The sequence below is a fragment of the Pongo abelii genome, chromosome 15 (genome assembly GCF_028885655.2).
Source record: "Pongo abelii isolate AG06213 chromosome 15, NHGRI_mPonAbe1-v2.0_pri, whole genome shotgun sequence".
Taxonomy (NCBI): Eukaryota; Metazoa; Chordata; class Mammalia; order Primates; family Hominidae; genus Pongo; species Pongo abelii.
In genome coordinates this window covers 54,479,382-54,499,838 of record NC_072000.2, presented here as the reverse complement: position 1 = coordinate 54,499,838, position 20,457 = coordinate 54,479,382, and the positions used below count along the sequence as shown (strand labels likewise).

At 34.7% G+C, this 20,457-nt stretch overlaps 1 protein-coding gene across 6 annotated transcripts in view; it reads left to right on the top strand.

Moving 5' to 3' along the window:
• MAP4K5 (mitogen-activated protein kinase kinase kinase kinase 5) overlaps window positions 1–20,457 on the top strand; it is a 111,987-nt gene that overhangs the window by 72,471 nt on the left and 19,059 nt on the right. For all 6 annotated transcript variants that reach the window (XM_054530655.2, XM_063715841.1, XM_054530654.2 and 3 more), the window contains 10 exons: window positions 2,930–3,008; window positions 10,692–10,750; window positions 12,034–12,101; window positions 13,397–13,439; window positions 14,325–14,478; window positions 15,489–15,586; window positions 15,753–15,794; window positions 16,713–16,797; window positions 19,628–19,707; window positions 19,996–20,056. In XM_054530655.2, coding sequence (XP_054386630.1) covers window positions 2,930–3,008; window positions 10,692–10,750; window positions 12,034–12,101; window positions 13,397–13,439; window positions 14,325–14,478; window positions 15,489–15,586; window positions 15,753–15,794; window positions 16,713–16,797; window positions 19,628–19,707; window positions 19,996–20,056 — 769 coding nt within the window. The remainder of the gene's footprint in view (window positions 1–2,929; window positions 3,009–10,691; window positions 10,751–12,033; window positions 12,102–13,396; window positions 13,440–14,324; window positions 14,479–15,488; window positions 15,587–15,752; window positions 15,795–16,712; window positions 16,798–19,627; window positions 19,708–19,995; window positions 20,057–20,457) is intronic.

The following is a 20,457-nucleotide window of genomic DNA, read 5'->3' as shown; positions in this document are numbered from 1 at the left end:
AGTGACTTCAGAATGGTGAGTTCATTACTGAAAACCTGTTAAAAGACGAAATTATACAAGATAAAAATAATGGTAAACTAGGATGGTAGAGCAAGGATGGAGAAAAGTGTATTAATTTAAGAATTAGAGAGTTAATGATTGGATGAAGACATGAAGGTAAGGAATAAGAGAAGAATTAACTACCAGATTTTGACTTGAGCAGTTGGATGGATATATTTACTATTTACTAAGATAGGAACACTATGGTAAAATCAGGTTTGGAAAGAAAGATGAATTAAGTTTTATACTGAAGAAGATGTTGCGTAGAACTTCCAAATGGAAAAGTCTAGTAAGGAGCTAGATATGTCATTGTAGCTTGGAGAGAAAAGTTTGGACTAAACATAACAGGTTTGAGGCTAGGTAGGATGGCTAATGCCTGTAATCCCAGAAGTTTAGGAGGGGCCAAGGTGGGAGGATCACTTGAGCCAAGGAGTTGGAGACCAACCTGGGCAACACAGTGAGACCCTGCCTCTACAAAAAATGTTTTAAAATTAGCAAGGCTTGGTGGTGGGTGCCTGTAGTCGCAACTACCTGGGAGACCAAGGTGGGAAGATCACTTTAGTGCAGGAGGTCGAGGCTGCAGTGAGCCATGATTGTGCTACTGCACTCCAGCCTGGGTGACAGAGCAAGACCCTGTCTCAAAAAAATAAAAGTAAATAAAATAATAAAAATATAAATTTGAGAGTCATTAGATACACATGTAGTTGATGCCTTAGGAGTAAATGTGATCGATCACCCAAGGGAAGCATGTAGAATGAGAAGAGAGCCTAGCACAAAACCTGAGATTTCTCCCAAAATTTAAGGATCAAGTAGGCAAAGAGCAATAGCAAAGGAGATTGATAAGGAACATTGAAAGAAGAAAGGAGAGTTTCAATGAGAACATAGAAATTAAGTTAAACTAGTTTTTGGCTTTAGGTGGTTAGCATTTGATGAGTTTAACAGAGATAATTTTCTAATTATCTGTAATTATCTATAATTTTCTAATAATAGAGGAGGGGGAGCTAGATTGAGTGATTTGAAAGATATGTATTGCAATTCATTTATGAAATTGAGTTGTGAAGGGAGGGATAGGATAGAACAGTAGCTGGAAGAGAGAAGGATTTTTTTGTGTGTGGGGGGGGCATTGCTTGAACAGTATTAAATGCTCATAAATACTGTCCAATAGATAGAAGAGTCAAGGGAAGCAAGATGGAAAGGCAGAGTCCATGAGAAGGAAGCAGGGAGAAGCAACACTGCTTTTCCATTAGAGAAAGGGATGGTTGATAATGCAGTGTAGCTGGTGACTTCTATTTTCTCTGTGAAGTAAGTGGTGAGGTCATCTGTACGGGTGAAGGAAAATGGGTAGGTTTGAAGAATGTGAAGAAGGTACAGAATAGTAATTGAGGGGAATGGAGGGTTAGATGACTAGAGGAGTGTTTGTGGGCAAAGTCGGAGCTCAGATTAGATGAATTTTCAGTGTGTTCTGCTGTGTAATTTTCCTCCAGCATGATTGATACCCTAGATGTATAAACGCAAAGGTAACCAGTTGAGTGTATCCAGGATTGGCATTTTGCTGTCCCAGTGTACTAAAAGACAGTGGGGCAAAGGGAATTTAGGATTTTTGCAAGAAATTACTTGAAATTATGTGCTACCAGACATAAACTGGATAAGGAGAGATGTTGATGGAGAGTGAGAAAATAATGAATCAATGGACTTGATATTCCAATGGGAACATTGAACAAGTGTTATGGGAATAAGTGAAAGAGTAAGCTCAAAAGATCAGAGATTTGTAATATAGAGGAAATTCATGCATCAGAGTTGATGACAGGGTCCAAGATGTGATTTTTAGGAGTTGAGAGTACATTGAAATATATGAGAGTGTCTTTAAAGATGGGCTCAGAAAATAAGTCTAGAACAATGGATCCTCCTGGAGCTTTGAATTTATTTGGTGTGTTGGGTATTGAAGTAAGGGGCGAACAAATGAGCCACTTTCAGAGTCATCAGTGAATGACAGTGAGTCATCAGAAATTTGGTAAATAGCGGTTGAGCTGAAGGCCTAAGGGGCAGGAGGTTCTGCGCGGTGGGTAGAAGTATTATGCTTCTCACGTGGCTTACTACAATATTCTTACTCAATCTCCTTGTATCCAATATTTCTCCCCTCCATAGTCTCATACATACTTAATAGATAACTGTTAAAGCTGACACTGGCAATGCCACTTCCTTGCTGTAAAGTCTCCAAAAAATTCCTTTTGCCAAGAAACTGAGGTGAAGAGCCCCAGGCTAACATTCAGAGCCTTTGATGATTGGGCTCACCCTCGTGGTCTGTCTTTCCATCTTTGTCATCTCATCACCTAATCTTCACTGCAAACAAATAATAACCAACCCCCACTGCCTACAAACACTCCACAATTTCCTTTTATTTCTTATATCACTTTCTTCTTATTCTTTCTGCTGTCTAAAATGCTTTTCCCACATTGCTGCATATTCAGTACATACTGGTACTTCAGAGCCCCAGATGAGATTGCAGCTTTCATGAAGAACTATACCCCTTCAGGTCAAAGTCATTTCTCCCTTCACTGGGCTTTAATAGTAGTCCATTTATCCTGTTAATGAAAGGCACTTGCCATTTTCTTATCTGTGAGTATTTGTGTGTCTTATCTTCCTAGACTGTAAGCTCTTTGAGGACAAGATTTGTGTCTGTCTTTGAATCTCTTCAGTATTTTATACAGTATAAACATGGAACAAGTGAAAAAACTTCCAAAGTATTTTAGCGTTCATTGTATTTGTTTTATGTTTATCCTATAATTTACTAGTAGATATTCATATTTATCAATAAATGATAAGAAAATTTGACCTTTTAACTTTCTCATTGAAATTTGTTAAAATATATATATTATGCTTATATTCACAGCCCCATGCAATCATTCGTCATACCATTAGATCTACAAACAGGAATGCCAGAGCTGAACGGACAGCTTCAGAAATAAATTGTATGTGTTTGGTTTACATTTTCCATTGGTGGTTTTGGAGGGTTGTGCTGCGTGTTCTTGTATGTTTTGTAGAATAATAAAATTTCAGACTAAGGCTACATACTTCAACATTATCAGAATACTTTTAAAATAGGGGTTGCTTTTCTGGTTTCGATGGAATTCCCCTGGTTTGTAATTTTTGAATAATTTTTATTTTCCAATTATGGACAAAATCATGCCCATTGATGAAAATCTGCAAGAAAAAAAAATAGAGAATTAACATTGCATACAATCACATCACCCAGAGCCAACCCATAGTTAATATTTTGCCACATTTCTTTCATTTTCCATGTGTATTTTTACATAGATGAATTTATGCTGTGCATAAAATTTCACTTAATAATAGAATTAATTTCCATATATTAGCATAGACTTTATAACCATTCTGTTTAGCAATTGCATTCTGTTTCATTAATTGATATATTGTAGTTAGCCAGTTTACTCTCACTGTACATTTGGGTTGGTTTCAGGTTTTAAAAATCAGATTAGCACTAAGATGAATCTTTTCTAAAGGAAATATTTCAAAAGAGAGATTGGTTTTTCATTTAATAATCATTGACAGTTGAAAATTTCCTATCAATATTTGTCACCTTAGCTAAATTAATTTAGAACTACAGATTCGTAAAGAAGTTTTAGTTCTTCTCTGGTTTATTGCCTTAAATGAATACTTGTTCTGAGAGATTTAAAGTAGTTTATATTAAAATAAGGTTTATGACTAACAAAATAAAATTGTAAACCATACTAGAGGAAGATAATTCATTAAATATTTGAGCTAATTAGAATTATTGCCAGTGTGCATTTTGTTTAAGCCTGAGTTTTCATAAACCCAAACATTTCTAGCTTTCTGGACACAGCTTTAAAACTCTTAGTCACTAGAGAGTTAGAGTATGTTTCCCTTCTCAGTTGTTTCAATCAGGCGTTTTCATAATTAAGCCAGTAATTCAAGATTTAGTGTCTTTGTTAGTGCCTAGATTGATGATATCTTCTTACGCTGTTCTCTCCTTTTATAATCTGAGATGAAGTCTGTGGGCCTCAAATACTAAAGAGAAAAGTAGCAAAGTTGATATTCCATTGTAACATCATATTCTTTATTTTATGCAGTTCTGTAGTATTCCATTAATGTAGTCTATTTTATCTGTCTTTTCTCATACAGTTTTGGGGTTTTGTGTCATATTTAGAAGGCTTTCTCGATTCCAAAGTTATCAAATAATTTTCCTATTGTTTCTTCTTGTGTTTTTAGTTTCTTTTTTTAATATTTAAAAATCTGATATAAATTATTTGGTAGAAGGTATGAAGTATGGATTCAACTTGAGTTTCTTTCTAGATGACTACTCATTTGTTTCATTATTTATTGAAAATGAAATCTTTCTACTCATGGATTTGATATGCCATCTTTATTATATACCGAATTGGCATGCATATTTTAGGGTTGTTTCTGGAAATTCTGTTCTGTTCTGGAAATTCTATTCTGTTGCATGTCTGTTTTTGTGCCAGTAGCATACTTTTGATTATTATATCTTGATAATATCTGTTAGAACTAATCCTACTCCTACTCTCTGCCCCTCCCCACAACATACACATATGTACCTTGTCATACTTCTTTTTCATTATGACATTTGGCTATTGTGCCTTCTTCCCCACATAAACTTAAGAATCAGCTTATGTGGTTAAAAAAAAAAAGAAAAGAAAAACTCGTTGTTTTTACAGAGATCTTATTACTTTGGGAGAGTTGACATATTTATGATATTCAGTCTTCTTAATCAAAATAGTCTTTTTCAGAGATAAGATCAAGATTTAGTTCTTTTATATTCCATGATATTAGCCCAAAATACTAATATCCTCATAGAGTAAGTTCTGTGTGCTTAAAGCACCAGACAAAGTGGTGGAGTAGAAGGTCACTTTATTAATGACTTGTCTTTAAATTTTTGTGAAACTTCTTTTGTATTTATCAGGAATGTTTTACCACTTTGCTTTTGTTTGTTCGATAGATTTTATACTATTTATTTCTACTCTGTTTTTTGTTTCAGTGTTTTAAATTGAAGTGGTAACTTATATACAGTAAAATGCTCAAATCTTAAGAATACTCCAGGGTATATTTTTAAATATATACACTCATATAACTACCACCCTGCTAAAAATATTAGTTAGAACATTATCAGAATCTCAGAAGGTTCCCTCACGAGAGCCTTCACAATCAGTTTTCTTAAATTCTATACTTGCCTGCCCTCCCTCTGCCCAGGCAAATTACTGTTCTGATCTCTGTCACATAAACTGGCTTTTACCTGATCTTGACCTTCAGGTAAATGGAATTATACAAAAAGCACCTTTTGTTCCTGGCTTCTTTTACTCAACTTGATGTCTGTTAGAGTCACGTGTAGTAATAGTTCAGTTTTCACTATACTGTTAGTATTCCATTGTATGACCATACCACAATTTATCCATTCTTCTGTTGATGAGCATTTGATTTATTTCTGGTTTGGGGCTATTATGACTACTGTAAGCATTTTTACAGTGTATTTTTAGTGGACATAAATGATTATTATGAATCACACCCAATCAGTCTAAGACCACCAGGGACAAATGTGTAGTCCAACAAAGTCAGGTTTACTGACTCCTTGCAGTGAGAGAGAACACACACCAGAGGAACCAAACCATTCAAGATTTCATCAAACAAGGAAAAAGAAATACAGGATTTTGGAAAGAGTAGAGTTCAGGTGAATTTTAAATGATGACTTAATGCAAAGTAGGGATGTATATGAAAGGGTGAACATCAGGTCTCTGCTGTTAAAGTAAACCTGGGAGTATGTTTCCTTGGAAACTTTTTGAAGTGTTGTGTTCAGAAATGCCTTTATTTGAAGCTCTGCATCTGGACTGGAAATTGAGTCTGTTTCTCTGTGTCAGTGATTTAGTCCAGGCAAGAATAGGATGATTCATTCTAAATGTGATTTCATATAGCAATGTTTCTGGCAGTCAGTGATTTTAGAGAGAGAGATTTCTCAGTTAGAAAGCAGAATAACTCAGAGGGGGTCATTATATGAAACTTTACATGTACAAAATATCCTTGGGAGAAACATTGTTTCTTGTTGACTTTGGATTTGGATTTGTGTCTGTCCTTTCAGCCTCATGAATGGCAAGACATTTCCTCCTTTCTCAGTGTGATTCAGATATGAGTGTATTAGCTAAATTACGTAATTTTTTTTCTTTTTTTTTTTTTGTTTGTCATCTGAAGAGTGTATTGGTGGTTGAGTCGTTACCTAGGAAACCAGCTGATTACAAGGAATTGGCACCAAGGGAAGATAGGAGGTATTCACGAAGAGTATAAGTCTAACAGTTAGTTTAATTGTATAGTTTTAGCTGACTTGCGAGTAAATTTCAGCCAGGTGTTAGACTCATACTCCAGACTGACTAAGGCTGCAAAGGGCAATAGTAAGAATACGGACTCTACAGGTATCATAATAAAGAAGTAACAAGCATCTGTCAACAGTCCAAAACCTCCAGCTAGCAAAAAGTGGGGGGAAATGTGACTAAGAAAATAAAGTACTGTTGTTGCTGGTTAAAGTAAAACAACCAGTGGCTCCAGTTATCTTTCCATGGGTCTTGAGCAGACTTTCCACTTCATGTAGTTATCAGTTTGGTCCAACTGACTTGGGTGGAAGCCCTCTTCTTTTTGTAGTCATCTGCTTCAGAAGGATTCCTTGTCACCTCTTTTTGAGGTGTCCTGCTGGGACAGTCTTCCAGCAATTTAAGATTGGCGTATGTCTCTATGTTTGAGAGACATGAATACAGGGATCAACACCCTATTTTACCGTCGCATTAGTTATTAACAGTACCTGGCAAAATTCTATTTATTGAGTTTAGAGGGCAGTTTTCCAGAAGACAGTCTCTGAATTTTAATGTAAAGGTCGTTTCAGAGGAAATGCTTCCTGGACCTGTTTGAATGGAAAACTCTGTGTACTCTGAGTTCCAGTTAATAACTGGAAATGTAATAAACATAGTAACTTGAGATGATGGCAGTATTCCCGGATGTATAGGATGCCCAGATTTTGGTTCATAGAGTTGATGAGCTCCAGGGGATCTGCCGTCACTTGTCATTCAGGCAAAGGAGAAAAACAACAACAAAAAACCCTTTAGGCTAAGGAAGTCTCAGGATTTCTGAAAGTTTAACCAACTTCAGTTTGAGATTTCTATTTGTCCTTTTTATCTTACCTGAAGGCTAAGAGTGACAAAGGCAATAGAGATTTTGAGTAAGATGTACAGATGCTCCCCGATTTATGATGGGGTTACATCCTAATAAACCCATTTAAGTTGAAAATATCATAAGTCAAAAAAACATTTAATATACCTAACCTACCAAACATCATAACTTAGCCCAGCCAGCTTAAACATGCTCAGAATACTTAATGTTAGGGTAGCTGAGTGGGAGCTGCAGCTTGCTGTTGCTGTCCAGCATCTCAAGAGAGTATCATACCGTATATCCCTAGACTGGGAAAAGATCAAAATTCAAAGTACAGTTTCTACTGAATGCATATCACTTTTGTACCATGAGAAAGTCAGAAAACTTGTAAGTCAAGCCTTCATCAGTTAGGAAGCATCTATATTGTCTTACAAATCTCTTTAGTAACAGTTCTAGGGAGGTAAGTGTTTCTGTCTCCAGAGAAGTGATCACAGATTTCCCAAGTAGGAAGCACAAACTCAAGACACATTTTTTTTTTTTTAAACCATTGGTATAGTTGAGGCTTTTTGACAAGCTATATTCATCCTAAAAATAGACATATAATTACCAAATAAAAGCCTATATTGACAGAATAACTTTTTGAAAAAAAAAAGAACTGTAACATACCTGTATGTTCTTCTACATGAGTATTTTTTAAAGCTGCCAATTATAACCCAATTCATGACATCAACTCAGTTTTTTAAAAAAGATATGAGGTACTGCAGTATGAAACTTTTGTGGGTTTTGTTTTGTTTTTAAGCAATTTGTGATGTGTCTGCATTTTTTCTTTGTATTCTATCTTGGGCTCATTGAGCCTCTTAGATCTGTAGGTTAATATTTTTCATCAAATTTGGAAAGTGCTTGGCCACTATTTATTCAAAATTTCTGCCCTAGTCTCTCTCCTCTGCTTCTGGGACTCCAGTTATCTATGTAAGAACACTGAATGTTGTCTACAGGTCATGGAGGCTTCGTACTCCCACTCTACTCTTCTCCATGAGTTTTTTTTTTTTCTTCACTGTACTTCAGTTTTGTTTCTGTTGCCCTGACTTGAAGCTTATTGATCTTTTTTACAGTATTGAGTCTACTGTTCAGTGAATTTTATTTCAGGCAAGCATTTTTTGGATCTAGACTTTCAGTCATATATGTACTATACCTGTATATACACACACATCCATATATATAATTTCTGTTTTTCTACTGAGCTATTCTATCTGCTCACTTACTGAGTCTATCTTTTCTCTTAAATCCTTGAACATATTTATAGCTGTTTCGAAATTCTTGTCTGCTGATTTTAACATCTGTGTCACCTCTGGGTCTGTTTTTACTAATTTGTTTTCAACTGGTTATGGTTCTTATTTTCTAGCTTGTTTGGTTGTCTTTTTTATTGTATCTTGGACAATGTAATACAATGTTGAGCATCTGGATTTTATCCTCTTTCTTTAAAGAGTTAATTACCTGGTATGTCTACTTAATCCTTTCAAGGCTTGTGTCAGGTTTTAGTAGAGTATTCAGCAAGGTCTTTCCTCTGGTAGAAAGCCAAATTTTTCCTGGTACGGTGGGATCTCCAGAAGCTCACAGCGCTCTGTTAGCCGTTTTCTGAGATAACTTGCATACTCTTGCTTTGCTCTTAGTATTCAGCCAAAGACTTAAGAAAACTTCTTTGCATATTTTTGGAGTTCATCCTTCATACAGCTTATTGTTGGGACTGTGCCCTCTACGTAAGCAGCACTAAATTCAAATCCTTGTTCCCTTCACCCGTTGAGACTGTTACTTTCTCTGTGGGCTCCATTTTCTCGTGTCCTAGTTTGGAAAGTGCCCCCAGGCAGAAAGTCAGGGTAAATATAGCTCTTACCACCATGTATTTTCCTTCTTTTAAGAATCACAGACTTATGGTGTCTGTGGTGCATTGCCTCCAAACAGTTGCTTTAGTTTGTACACAGACAAACATGCAGACATATATATGTTTACATGTAGATAGTTGTTTATACAGAAGGGTAAGTCCAATTTCTGTTATTTAAAAATGGCCAGGTGTAGTGGCTCACATCTGTAATCCCAGCACCTTGGGAGGCTTAGGCGGGCAGATCACCTGGGGTCAGGAACTCCTGATGTCAGGAAACCTCATGAGATGGTGAAACCCCATCTCTACTGAAAATAGAAGAATTAGCCAGGCGTGGTGGCAGGCACCTGTAGTCCCAGCTACTCGGGAGGCTGAGGCAAGAGAATAGCTTGACTCTGGAGGTGGAGGTTGTAGTGAGCTGAGATTGCGCCACTGCACTCCAGCCTGGGTGACAGAGTGTGAGACTCCATCTCAAAAAAAAAAAATAATAATAATATATTATTTTCACATTTTATGTAATGTGAAATGCAGCTCTAGACCTGCTTGCCAGTGTTTCTGGTTGTCACAAAAACAAACTTTAGCTCATCTCTGTTTCAAAAGACTAAAGAGGTTCTTTATGAGTTATAGTAGTAGTTCTTGAATTCAGATGTTTTTTAATTATGTTAAGTAAGTCATTAATGACCAAGGACTTTTTATTTTAGATTATTTTTTAAAGTAGATACTATATTTTATGGAATGTCTTCTAAACTTTTATTGAAAAATTTATGACATACTGTTTTTGTTTAATGTGATGAATTATGTCAGTACTTTGTATTTGCTTTTTACAAATCTTGTTTTTAGGAATAAGGACAACAGGATCCTATGTGAAAGTGCTTTTTAAAAATATTTTGTTTGCTAAGATTGTATTTAGGAATTTTGCATCTCTATGATGCAAGTATGAGTGTTTAAAAAAATTTGGGGGGCTTTTAATCACATTAGATTTTAGAATTTTTTAATTTTAAATACTTTATGAGGAAGTAATAAACCCTCCTTTTCTATGTTTGAGAATATTTTATAGAAAAGAAGTTACTCTTTGGATATTTTGAATAACTGAAGTCAGTATGACTAGGCCAAATAAAATACATATTTAGCAAAATATATCAGATTACTGAACGCCATTGTGACATTTAATTGAACAGAAGTCATTTGTTCTTTTTAGATAATTTTTAGGTAGTTTTTCTTAGTTCATCTCTGCCGTGAAGCTGTAGCTTAAACTGTCTCAAAACAGAGTCTACAGCGTAGAGAAAATTGTTAAAGGTTTTACTTAGTCAATTATTTTTGATGAATTTTTTAAAATCTCTTTTATACAAAAAGAACTGCTTAATTTCCTGATTCCAAACAAGAATTAAGTAGAGATGTTAGGAAGATCCCAGTTTGTTATTTACTTTTGGTAAGCATAACAAAGGGGTACTCTTGTAGTCAAAAAATAACATTTTTTGTCTTCTTTCCCCTCTTCTTTCTCCCTCCCCCGTCTCATATTCAAACTTGTCATTACATTTCTGAGATCAACCCTTTGAGATGTTGAGTTTGTACATACCTGTTATATATTTTGCAGTTGACAAATTACAATTTGAACCTCCTCTGAGAAAAGAAACAGAAGCACGAGATGAAATGGTAAGAATTAATTTTTAAAGCATTATTTTCACATTAAGATTTGAGAAAACTTTTTTTTTGAGTTAGTTGTACTTTGATTAGAAAACAGAGTAATATACTCTTTTAAGCATTAATTTTGACAATTTTTCCCATATTAAAGTTTTTAAAAGTTATAGTTGTATTTTTACTAGGGTACAATGTAATACACTATTTCAATCATTCATTTTAACCTCCTTAGTCTTTTGAAGGTTTTACGTGATGTTATTAAATACACAGAATTTGATTCTCAGCTTTAAGCTCTTAGGACCTTTTTTTTTTTTTAACTGATTCTGTTTGTTTTATAGTAAATTCTACATTCTGTATTGCCTTACTATTTTTTAAGTGTATTTTATTTGTTAATATAGTTTCTTTTTTAACCATTGCTCCTATTTTGAATTTACTGTTTAGTTACCTCTTTCCTTATCTAAAATGAAAAAAGTGGCCGGGCGCAGTGGCCAACTCCTGTAATCTCAGTACTACGGGAGGCTGAGGTGGACAGATCACCTGAGGTCAGGAGTTCCAGACCAGCCTGGCCAACATGGCAGAACCCTGTCTTTACTAAAAATACAAAAATCAGCCAGGCGTGGTGGCATGTGCCTATAATCCCAGCTACTCAGGAGGCTGAGGCAGGGAGAATTGCTTGAACCCAGGAGGTAGAGGTTGCAGTGAGCCAAGATCAAGCTACTGCACTCCATCCAGCCTGGGCGACAGAGTGAGACTCTGTCTCAAATATAAATAAATAAATAAAAAGAAAAAAGTAATGAAGCAAGATATTATTAGAGTTAGCCTAACCTAGCCTATTGAGTTCATCCTTTATGTTTGGAAGTAGTGCTCTTCTTACTGTAAATGTTGCTGTATGATAAAACCCCAGTTTCCATGCTAAGAGGAAAAAGTAGTAGCACCAATAAATTCATGACAGTTTAGTAATATGATATTTAGTTTTCCATGCTAATGGAGTGATGATGTAGATAATTCAGTTGTTTTCTTTTATTGTTTGCTTTGGAATATACTCACATACTGATAAAGAAGGTTTGTCACATTTGAAGCTACGTTTAGTATGTTTATGGAATTTCTTAAGTTCAGGTCGACTGATGATGCGTCATTGACCTAAATTTGTCAAATGACAAAGCAAATCTAGCTAGAGATTAAATGATTGAATGCCAAGATGATTAGTAATCATGACACTGGAATGTTTTCTTGAATCAAATAAAATGGTTAATACCTGTTACAAAGTAACATTTTAAACTATATTTTTATCTTTACAGGGATTGTCATCAGACCCAAATTTCATGTTACAGTGGAATCCTTTTGTTGATGGTGCAAATACTGGCAAGTAAGTTGTTTTCTAATTTAATAACTGTATTTTATTTGATTACATAAGAACAGTATGGGGCATGTTATTTATTCTAATAAGCTTTAATTTGCGTTCTTGAAAAAGTTATGCCATTAATGAAGGTAAAGCTTTTGACTTTTACCAAAAAGCATCATGTATTGATCATTAAGGTTTTTTATTTGTTTTTGTTTTTAATCAGAATATGCTATGTAATGATAATATACTGAAAGGTGAGTCACATGATATCATGGGAAAAAATACTGTAACAGAGTTAAAAAGCCCCAGTTTCATCTCTCCAATATAGTTACCTCTACAATTAAGTGAGGGGGCTGGCCTTCATGAGTTGTTCCTAACCTGTCTGTGTACTGCAGTTGCCTACAGAGCTCTTTAGAAATGCAGATTCCTAGGTTCCCACGTTAGGCCTATACATTTGGTGTTAACAAACTATGGCAGCCCACAAACTAAGAATAGTAAGTACATTTTTAATGGTTGAAAAGAAATCAAAAGAATAGTTATATTTTATTACACATGAAAATTACATGAAATTCAAATTTCAGTGTCCATAAATAAGTTTGTTAGAATATAACTATGCTTATTAGTTTATGTATCGTACATGGCTGCTTTCACACTATAACAGCAGAGTTCCATAGTTACAACCACTGTATGCCTTGCAAAACCTGCAATATTTACTCTCTGGCCCTTCATCGAAAAAGTTTGCCAACCTCTGGTATAGAATACAGTCTTTGGGACTGGATCTAAGAATCCTGAAAGCCGCCTAATTGATTGCAATGACTGTGGATAAGTGTGTGGGACCAGTGGACTAGATAAGTGCTTCTCAAACTTATTGACCTGGAGAGCTTATTAAAAGGAAAATTCTGTGCATTTAGAAAAGTTCCCAGATGATGCCAATTCTGCTGGTTTGAGGACCTACTTTGAGTAACAAAAGGTTTGATGATATACCCACTTGAATCTATGGGTCCCAGCTCTAAAATTCTGAATCAGTTTTTTAACCAAGAAGTTAATTTAGTTTTTATTACATATGAAATATAGCAAAGCATAACCATAAAAGTAAAATAAGACTTTGTGTCCACCTTTTAAAATCTTTATTTTATAGACAATACAATTTGACAATAGGAGTGAGGTCTTAGATCTTCCTAAAGATTTTATACTCTGCATCATGATCTGTCTTTTACATCCTCTGTATAGAAACTGATTTTAATACATATTTAATAGTATCTGTGTTTTTGGTTATGGTCATTTATCATCATCTAAATTGCATTTCTTCTTTGTACTAGATCAACCTCAAAACGTGCAATACCACCTCCCCTGCCACCTAAGGTGAGCTACTTAATGATTTTGAACACTAAATCCTTATTTAAATAATATAGTTAAATTTTTAAAATAATTTTGAGTTTTTTCAAAATTTTCTTAAATGTATTTTAGATGAATAGAGTTTTCTTCAAAAGAAGTGTATGATGGTGAAAAATATATAGTAAAGAAGATTTCATGAGGAATACAATATTTTTAATAGCTATTAGAAAAAGTCGGCCAGGCGTGGTTGGTGGCTCACGCATGTAATCCCAGCACTTCGGGAGGCCAAGGCAAGTGGATCACTTCAGATCAGGAGTTTGAGACCAGCCTGGCCAACATGGTGAAACCCTGTCTCCACTAAAAATACAAAAATTAGCTGGGCATGGTGGCGTGTGCTTGTAATCCCAGCTACTTGGGAAGCTGAGGCATGAGAATCGCTTGAACCCAGGAGGCGGAGGTTGCAGTGAGCTGAGATCCTGCCACTGCACTCCAGCCGGGGTGACAGAGCGAGACTCCATCTCAGTAAAAAAAGAAAGAAAGAAAAAGGCAAAAATAGGTTATTGCTTATTGAAGAAAATACTTGACTACATGGAGGGGAAACAGAGTTCATTGTTTATCATTCTTATGACTACAATTTGACATGTTAGTGGAGTCATTTTTCTTGATTGTTTCTAGTTTGTGGATTTTTATGTAATTAGTTATAAAAATTTTATCAGTTTTGAGTTAAGGCTGATTAAAAATCACATGGCAAGTTGATAGTTGTGTTGGGCAGTAACTCACCTCTTACTTTGTTCACTTAGCCCAGTGAATTGAACTGTATAGAAGAAAGAAAAAAGGTTCATTTCCCTTTCCCTAAAGACTCTGATGCCTAATGATAACTGTTAAAGTACTTTTTTGTCTTTGTACCACTAGCCAAGGATAAGCAGTTACCCTGAAGACAACTTTCCGGATGAAGAAAAAGCATCAACCATAAAACATTGTCCTGATTCAGAGAACAGAGCTCCCCAAATTCTCAGAAGACAGAGTAGCCCAAGTTGTGGGCCTGTGGCAGAGACTTCCTCTATTGGTATGGCTAGCATTATCAGCAGCCATGGAGTACATATGGCTAGATATTGTTATCTGGGTGATTAAATCAAAGTGAAAACTGAAATGAGAGTCATTTGTTCCTATTTCAAAAAATATCTTTTTTATTTAGTCAATCTTATTATAGCTTAAAGCTTTGTAAAGTCTCTTTAATTCTGCATGGATGGGCTATAAATAGATTTCAGTTCACTTCAATCCTAATTTGAATCCTTACTAAACATTTATTATAGGATCTAGAAGGGTGAATGCATGTTTCTGCCCCCCAGAACTTCAGGGTCTATAGCAGAAGGTATACCCACATACACATAACATTAGGAAAGACAGTTTATGTATGTGTCTTCTGAAATAATTACCTGGATGTAACAGAAGACCAGAGATTTCTGAGGGAGATAAAGATGGGGAATAAGGAAAGTAAGCTCTTGCAGGATTTTTTTTTTCTGTAGAGACGGGGTTTCGTCATGTTGCCCAGGCTGCTCTCAAACCCCTGGGCTCAAGTGATCCGCCTGCCCCGGCCTCCGAAAGTGCTGGGATTACAGGCATGAGTGACCGCACCTGGTCCTTCCTGCAGGATGTTAAAGGGCTTGGTGAGCCTTCAGTAGGTAGATCATATGCACTGAAGCTGGGAAATCTGAATTATGCAGTCTATTATAATAGAAATGTGAGCTTTTAAAGGGTATATACTGGAAGATACAACTGAAAAGGTGGATTGAAGTTCAATTATAAAAAGCCTTGCATATCAGCATCAGTAGGTCAGATTTTTTTTCTTCATGATACGGAAAAACATGGATTAAGACCACTGTTAAAGATGCAATGCTACCTCTATAGAATCTAGAGAAAGGCACCAAAGATAAATTAACTTACCTGAGAGTAGAGAATATTCCCCAATAAAGGATCATCCAAGTGAGAGACAAGTAGTGGGAGAAAGGGGAAATAATTTTTCAAGGAAAGTGCTTATTTGTGTGGTCATTCAACTTTTAACATGATTTTCTTTAGGAAATGGTGATGGTATTTCAAAACTGATGAGTGAAAATACAGAAGGATCAGCACAAGCACCACAGTTACCACGAAAAAAGGACAAACGAGACTTCCCTGTAGGTATAATAGGCATTTAGCAATTAGTTGTAAATAATACTGTATTTATCATGCAAGGGGCATATTCTGTTTAATTCAGTAATTCAAGTAACAGAAGTTCTAAATGTCTCAGTTTTTTTTAAGACTTAGGAGGTCTTACACTAGTAAATTTTATTTTTCCCATAGAAACCAGCCATCAATGGCCTTCCACCCACCCCAAAAGTTCTGGTAAGGAATATTTTTATGTGAACTATTTGCCGTTTTTTCTCTCTTTAGAAGCAGCAATATATTGGCTATCAATATCCTTGAGCCTTTGAAAGTTAAGATATAAAATACAAAGATATTGAATGCATTTGGATATCCCAAATCATATCATGTATTCTAATTTGAGTGCGTGAATTGGAATTGACAGTGTTTCACTTTTTGTAAATACTGGCAGTTGAGTCATCAGATTAGCCTACAAAGGCCTATTTAATTTTAATGTGATAATATTAATAGTACTGTGTCCTCTTCTTGATGTGGATTAAATATCTTTCTACCTCTAAAGTGATTTTCACATTGGACTATATACAATTAAAAGGAGCCAGGGAAGCTTATATTAATGCATTTTTCCTGGCCAGTCAGTTGGAACTTATCTGTGAATGGGAACCCCATGATCCCATGAATGGGATGGGAACCAATCGTATGAATGGGATGCTTTATACATTTTCCTTTTTTATTCAGTGAAAGTCTAATGTATAATATAAATATCAACCTTTTTGTCCCTTATGACTATTAAAGAGTTATACTGCAATTGTAATCACTATAATGTTACTGAATAAAATTATCCATTGTTTCACATTAATAATTGTCAGTCCTAAAAAATAGTAGTAACTTAAAATTCCTAGACTATATTATTGATGTATGTAGATCTTTTGGTAAATTTGATATTTTTGCCGTAAAATAGTGGATTACAAAAGGAAAGAATATGAGACTCTCTTGGTAGTAGGGGTTTAATGATGTGAAAATATGAATTTTGTTTTGGAATGAAACAACAAGCATACACAAATAAGAGTAAATTTGGTATTTCAATGATGTTAGTTATTTTCCAAGAATATATAAAATTTTCTAGTCAAATAAGTTAACATTTCTTTCTTTATAAATAAGATGGGAGCATGCTTTTCAAAAGTTTTTGATGGCTGTCCTTTGAAAATTAATTGTGCAACATCCTGGATACATCCTGATACAAAAGGTAAAGTGTTTGAATTTTATATACATCTCCAATAAAATATTTATTATGGGAAAGATCTTTATGATCAGTGACTTGAAGTTGTTTATTTTAAAAATACGACTTTAGAGGCCTAATGGTATAGGAACCTGCAACAACCTAAACAGGTCAATAGGGTTTTGGTTTAAAGGCATTAAAATTTAGGAGTGTATAGGAGCTATTCTTGATTAAAGGACTAAAGAGAAATCACAACTGATTGCATCCTTAATTTAGAATTTTCTTTTACTGTAAAAGGACATTATTGGGACAATTTATAATCTCAATTAGTAAGGATTATAGATAACATTTTTTATTGTTTAAGTATTAATGACTTGTGGTTATATGACTTTTTTTTCCTTAATGTACACAAATATTTCAAAGTAGAGAGGCATCATGCTCATAAGTTATCTTAAACAGCTCAGAAAACAAACATTTACATAAGGAAGAGAGAAGGATCAAGCAGAAGTAGTAAATGTTGAACATTTGTGGAATTTGCGTTACAGGTATTTAGGAATTATTTGTACTATTACAACTTTTCTGTACGTCTGAAATGATGTTAAAATAACTTTTTTAAAATTTAGACTATGTTTCTGAAGTGAGGAAACATTTTTAGAGGCAAAAATTTGGAATCAAATAGATCTGGGTTTGGATTCCCACTCTGTCATTACCATGTGACTTTGAAAACAAACATAACACCTCTGCTTTTCAGTGTGATTGTTTGAAACATGAATCACTCCCGATATTTACTTTATTTCAAGGAAGGAACAAGCCTACCCCAGTGTCTAGCAATTAGCAAACAGAAGCTATTAGGCAGTAGAGGATTTCAGGAAATGTGTGTTTCTACTTAATAAGACAGGTTATAATGATTGGCTTTAAATGCCACTATTAAAAAGTGTGACAGAGGGGGTATATATATATATGTGTGTGTGTGTGTATAAAATAATTTTCTTTTAGAGACAGAGTCTTGTTCTGCTGCCCAGGCTGGACTGCAGTGGTGCAGTCATAGTTCAGTGCAGCTCAAACTCCTGGTCTTGGGCAATCCTTGTGCCTCAGCCTCCCAAATAGCTGTGACCACAGGTGTGTATCACCTCTCCCAGCTGATTTTTTATTTTATTTATAGAGACAAGGTCTCATTATGTTGCCCAGGCTGGGCTCAAACAATCCTCCTGCCTTGGCCTCCCAAAGTGCTGGGATTACAGGCATGAGCCTGTGCCTAGCCTGAAAAAAAATATTTTTATTAAGGAATTTGTTGTTGTTCTTATTGTTCATAACCTTTTAATTGATATAATTTCAAACTTACAGAAAAATTATACAAATAGCATAAGAAACTCCTATATATGCAATCATCAGGCAAAAATCATCAAATTTTGCCCCATTTGTTTTGCCACTTTCTATCTATATATACTTTTCTTTTAATACTTGAGAATAAGTTGGAAATATGTTCCTCTCCTCTACTCTTTATACTTCAATGTGTATTTTCTAGGAACAAGAATCATATAACTGCAGTACAATTATAAATATCAGGAAATTTATCATTGATATACTACTTTCTAATCCAAAGTCCATAGTTGGATTTTATTAATTGTCCCAATAATATTTTTTATGGTCTCCATCCCATTTGTATTTTTCCAGTCTAGCATCCAATTCAAGATCATATGTTGCATTTAGCTTCCATATCTCTTTGGGGGGTCTCTTTTAGTGTAAAACAATTCCTCAACTTCTGATATCAACTTTTTTGAGGCCACTTATTTTGTAGAATGTCCCTTAATTGGGGTTTGTATAATGAGTCCTCATGCTTGAATCAGGTTATGCATTTTTGATGGGAGTAACACAGAAATGTTACTGTGCATCTTCTCAGTACATCATATCAGGAGATACATGGTATCAGCTTGTCTAAATACTAGTGATGTTAATATTGATCTGTTGGTTAAGGCAGTGTTCACTAGCCTTCTCCATTCTCAGGTTACTATTTTTTCCTTTCTGATTTATAGGTAATTAATATGGAGATGCACTGAGATTATGTTTATAAATATACTATTGCCATTCAGAATTTCACTCACTCAGTTTAGCATCCATTGACAATCCGTTGATATCCATTGACAGTTTATCTTCTTTCCCACTTATTCATTTGTTTATTTATATCAGTTTAAACTTATGAATTCTTATTTTATTCCATGAGATATGATCTATCTCTGTTATTTATTTTCACACTTAAATTGTCCCAGAATTTTTGAGCAGTGGGAATGCCTGTGTTCTTTTGTTTGAAATGTTCTCATCATTTTTTTAGCACTTCTTTACTTTCTGGCACAGCAAGATTTCTAGGCTCGGCATCTACTTTTATTGCCCCAGAATTGGAAGCAGTCGTTCTCTAAGAAGCCCTGGTTCTTTTTAGTGGAAAGTAATATTTAGAAACCAACATCTGGATACTAGGTTTGCTCATTATTTCTGGTGTGTCATGGTTTATAATTTATATTAATTTTTTGTTTCCTTGGTCAAAAGAATATTTGAGGTGTCTTGCAAAAATGTGTAACTATAATTTAAAAATCTTAAAATACAAAAATTATGTTGAAAGGCAGGGTTATATGGTAAGATAAAGTCAGAGTGAGTTAGTCTAACATAGAATATATCTGCTTTTAAAAAATAAGAAAGGAATTGGGGAAAGAGGTAAAGAAGGTGATACAAATTTAAGAAAATAATTTTATTTTAGATGGATAGGTGGCTAATTCTTAATGCCATTACAATGTAAAGTCATTATTTTAGTGAATGATTTCAGAAGATGATGGTAAATTCTGGTGATTTATCTCAACTATTTTAGATCAGTACATTATTTTTGGAACTGAAGATGGTATTTACACACTGAATCTCAATGAGCTACATGAGGCAACGATGGAACAGGTAATTAGGCATTTTAACTCAAGAAATTAATTTAAACAAATTGAATAAAGAAGTGTCTTAATTTTACATCAATCTGTGTAGGCCCCAATTTTAATTTTTATGATTTAAATATTTAAAGGGATAAAATTGTACTCTTTACATGTTCATGTCAAAAGATTTTTTTTCCTAAGGGTTTGGTAATTACCTGAAAGTTAGAAAATAGTTATTTTTATACGATTTCAGAATGTTGGAATTTAAAAGATTAAAATAATGACAATGAGAGAATCTAAATTATCTTCTTTTTCTTAGTTATTTCCACGGAAGTGTACTTGGCTGTATGTTATCAATAATACTTTAATGTCATTATCAGGTATGTACGTGATGATGAAAAATAAACCATAGATAAGCAGAGAAATGTAATTTTAATATACACCATTTTTCAATGTTATTTGTAATTATGGATGACTATAATCTAATATAGTAACCCTGGGACTTGTGGATATTTGTTACCCACCTAGAATGGGAAGAAACTTTGGGAAGGGATCCTGTCTTCAGTTAGGGCTGCACTTTCCAAACCCACCCAGCATGTAAACACCTGAAGGGTATCACAGTGCTTATCGCTAGAGGCAGTTCCCTTCCACTCAGCCTCCTCCACTATCACTGTCACCACTCCTGGCCTCCTTTGGGAATTAACAGGAAAGAAGCAGAGGATCACACTATTTTCTTTCTCTGTGATCCTGAGCAAGTCACTCTCTCTCAGCCTCATTTATC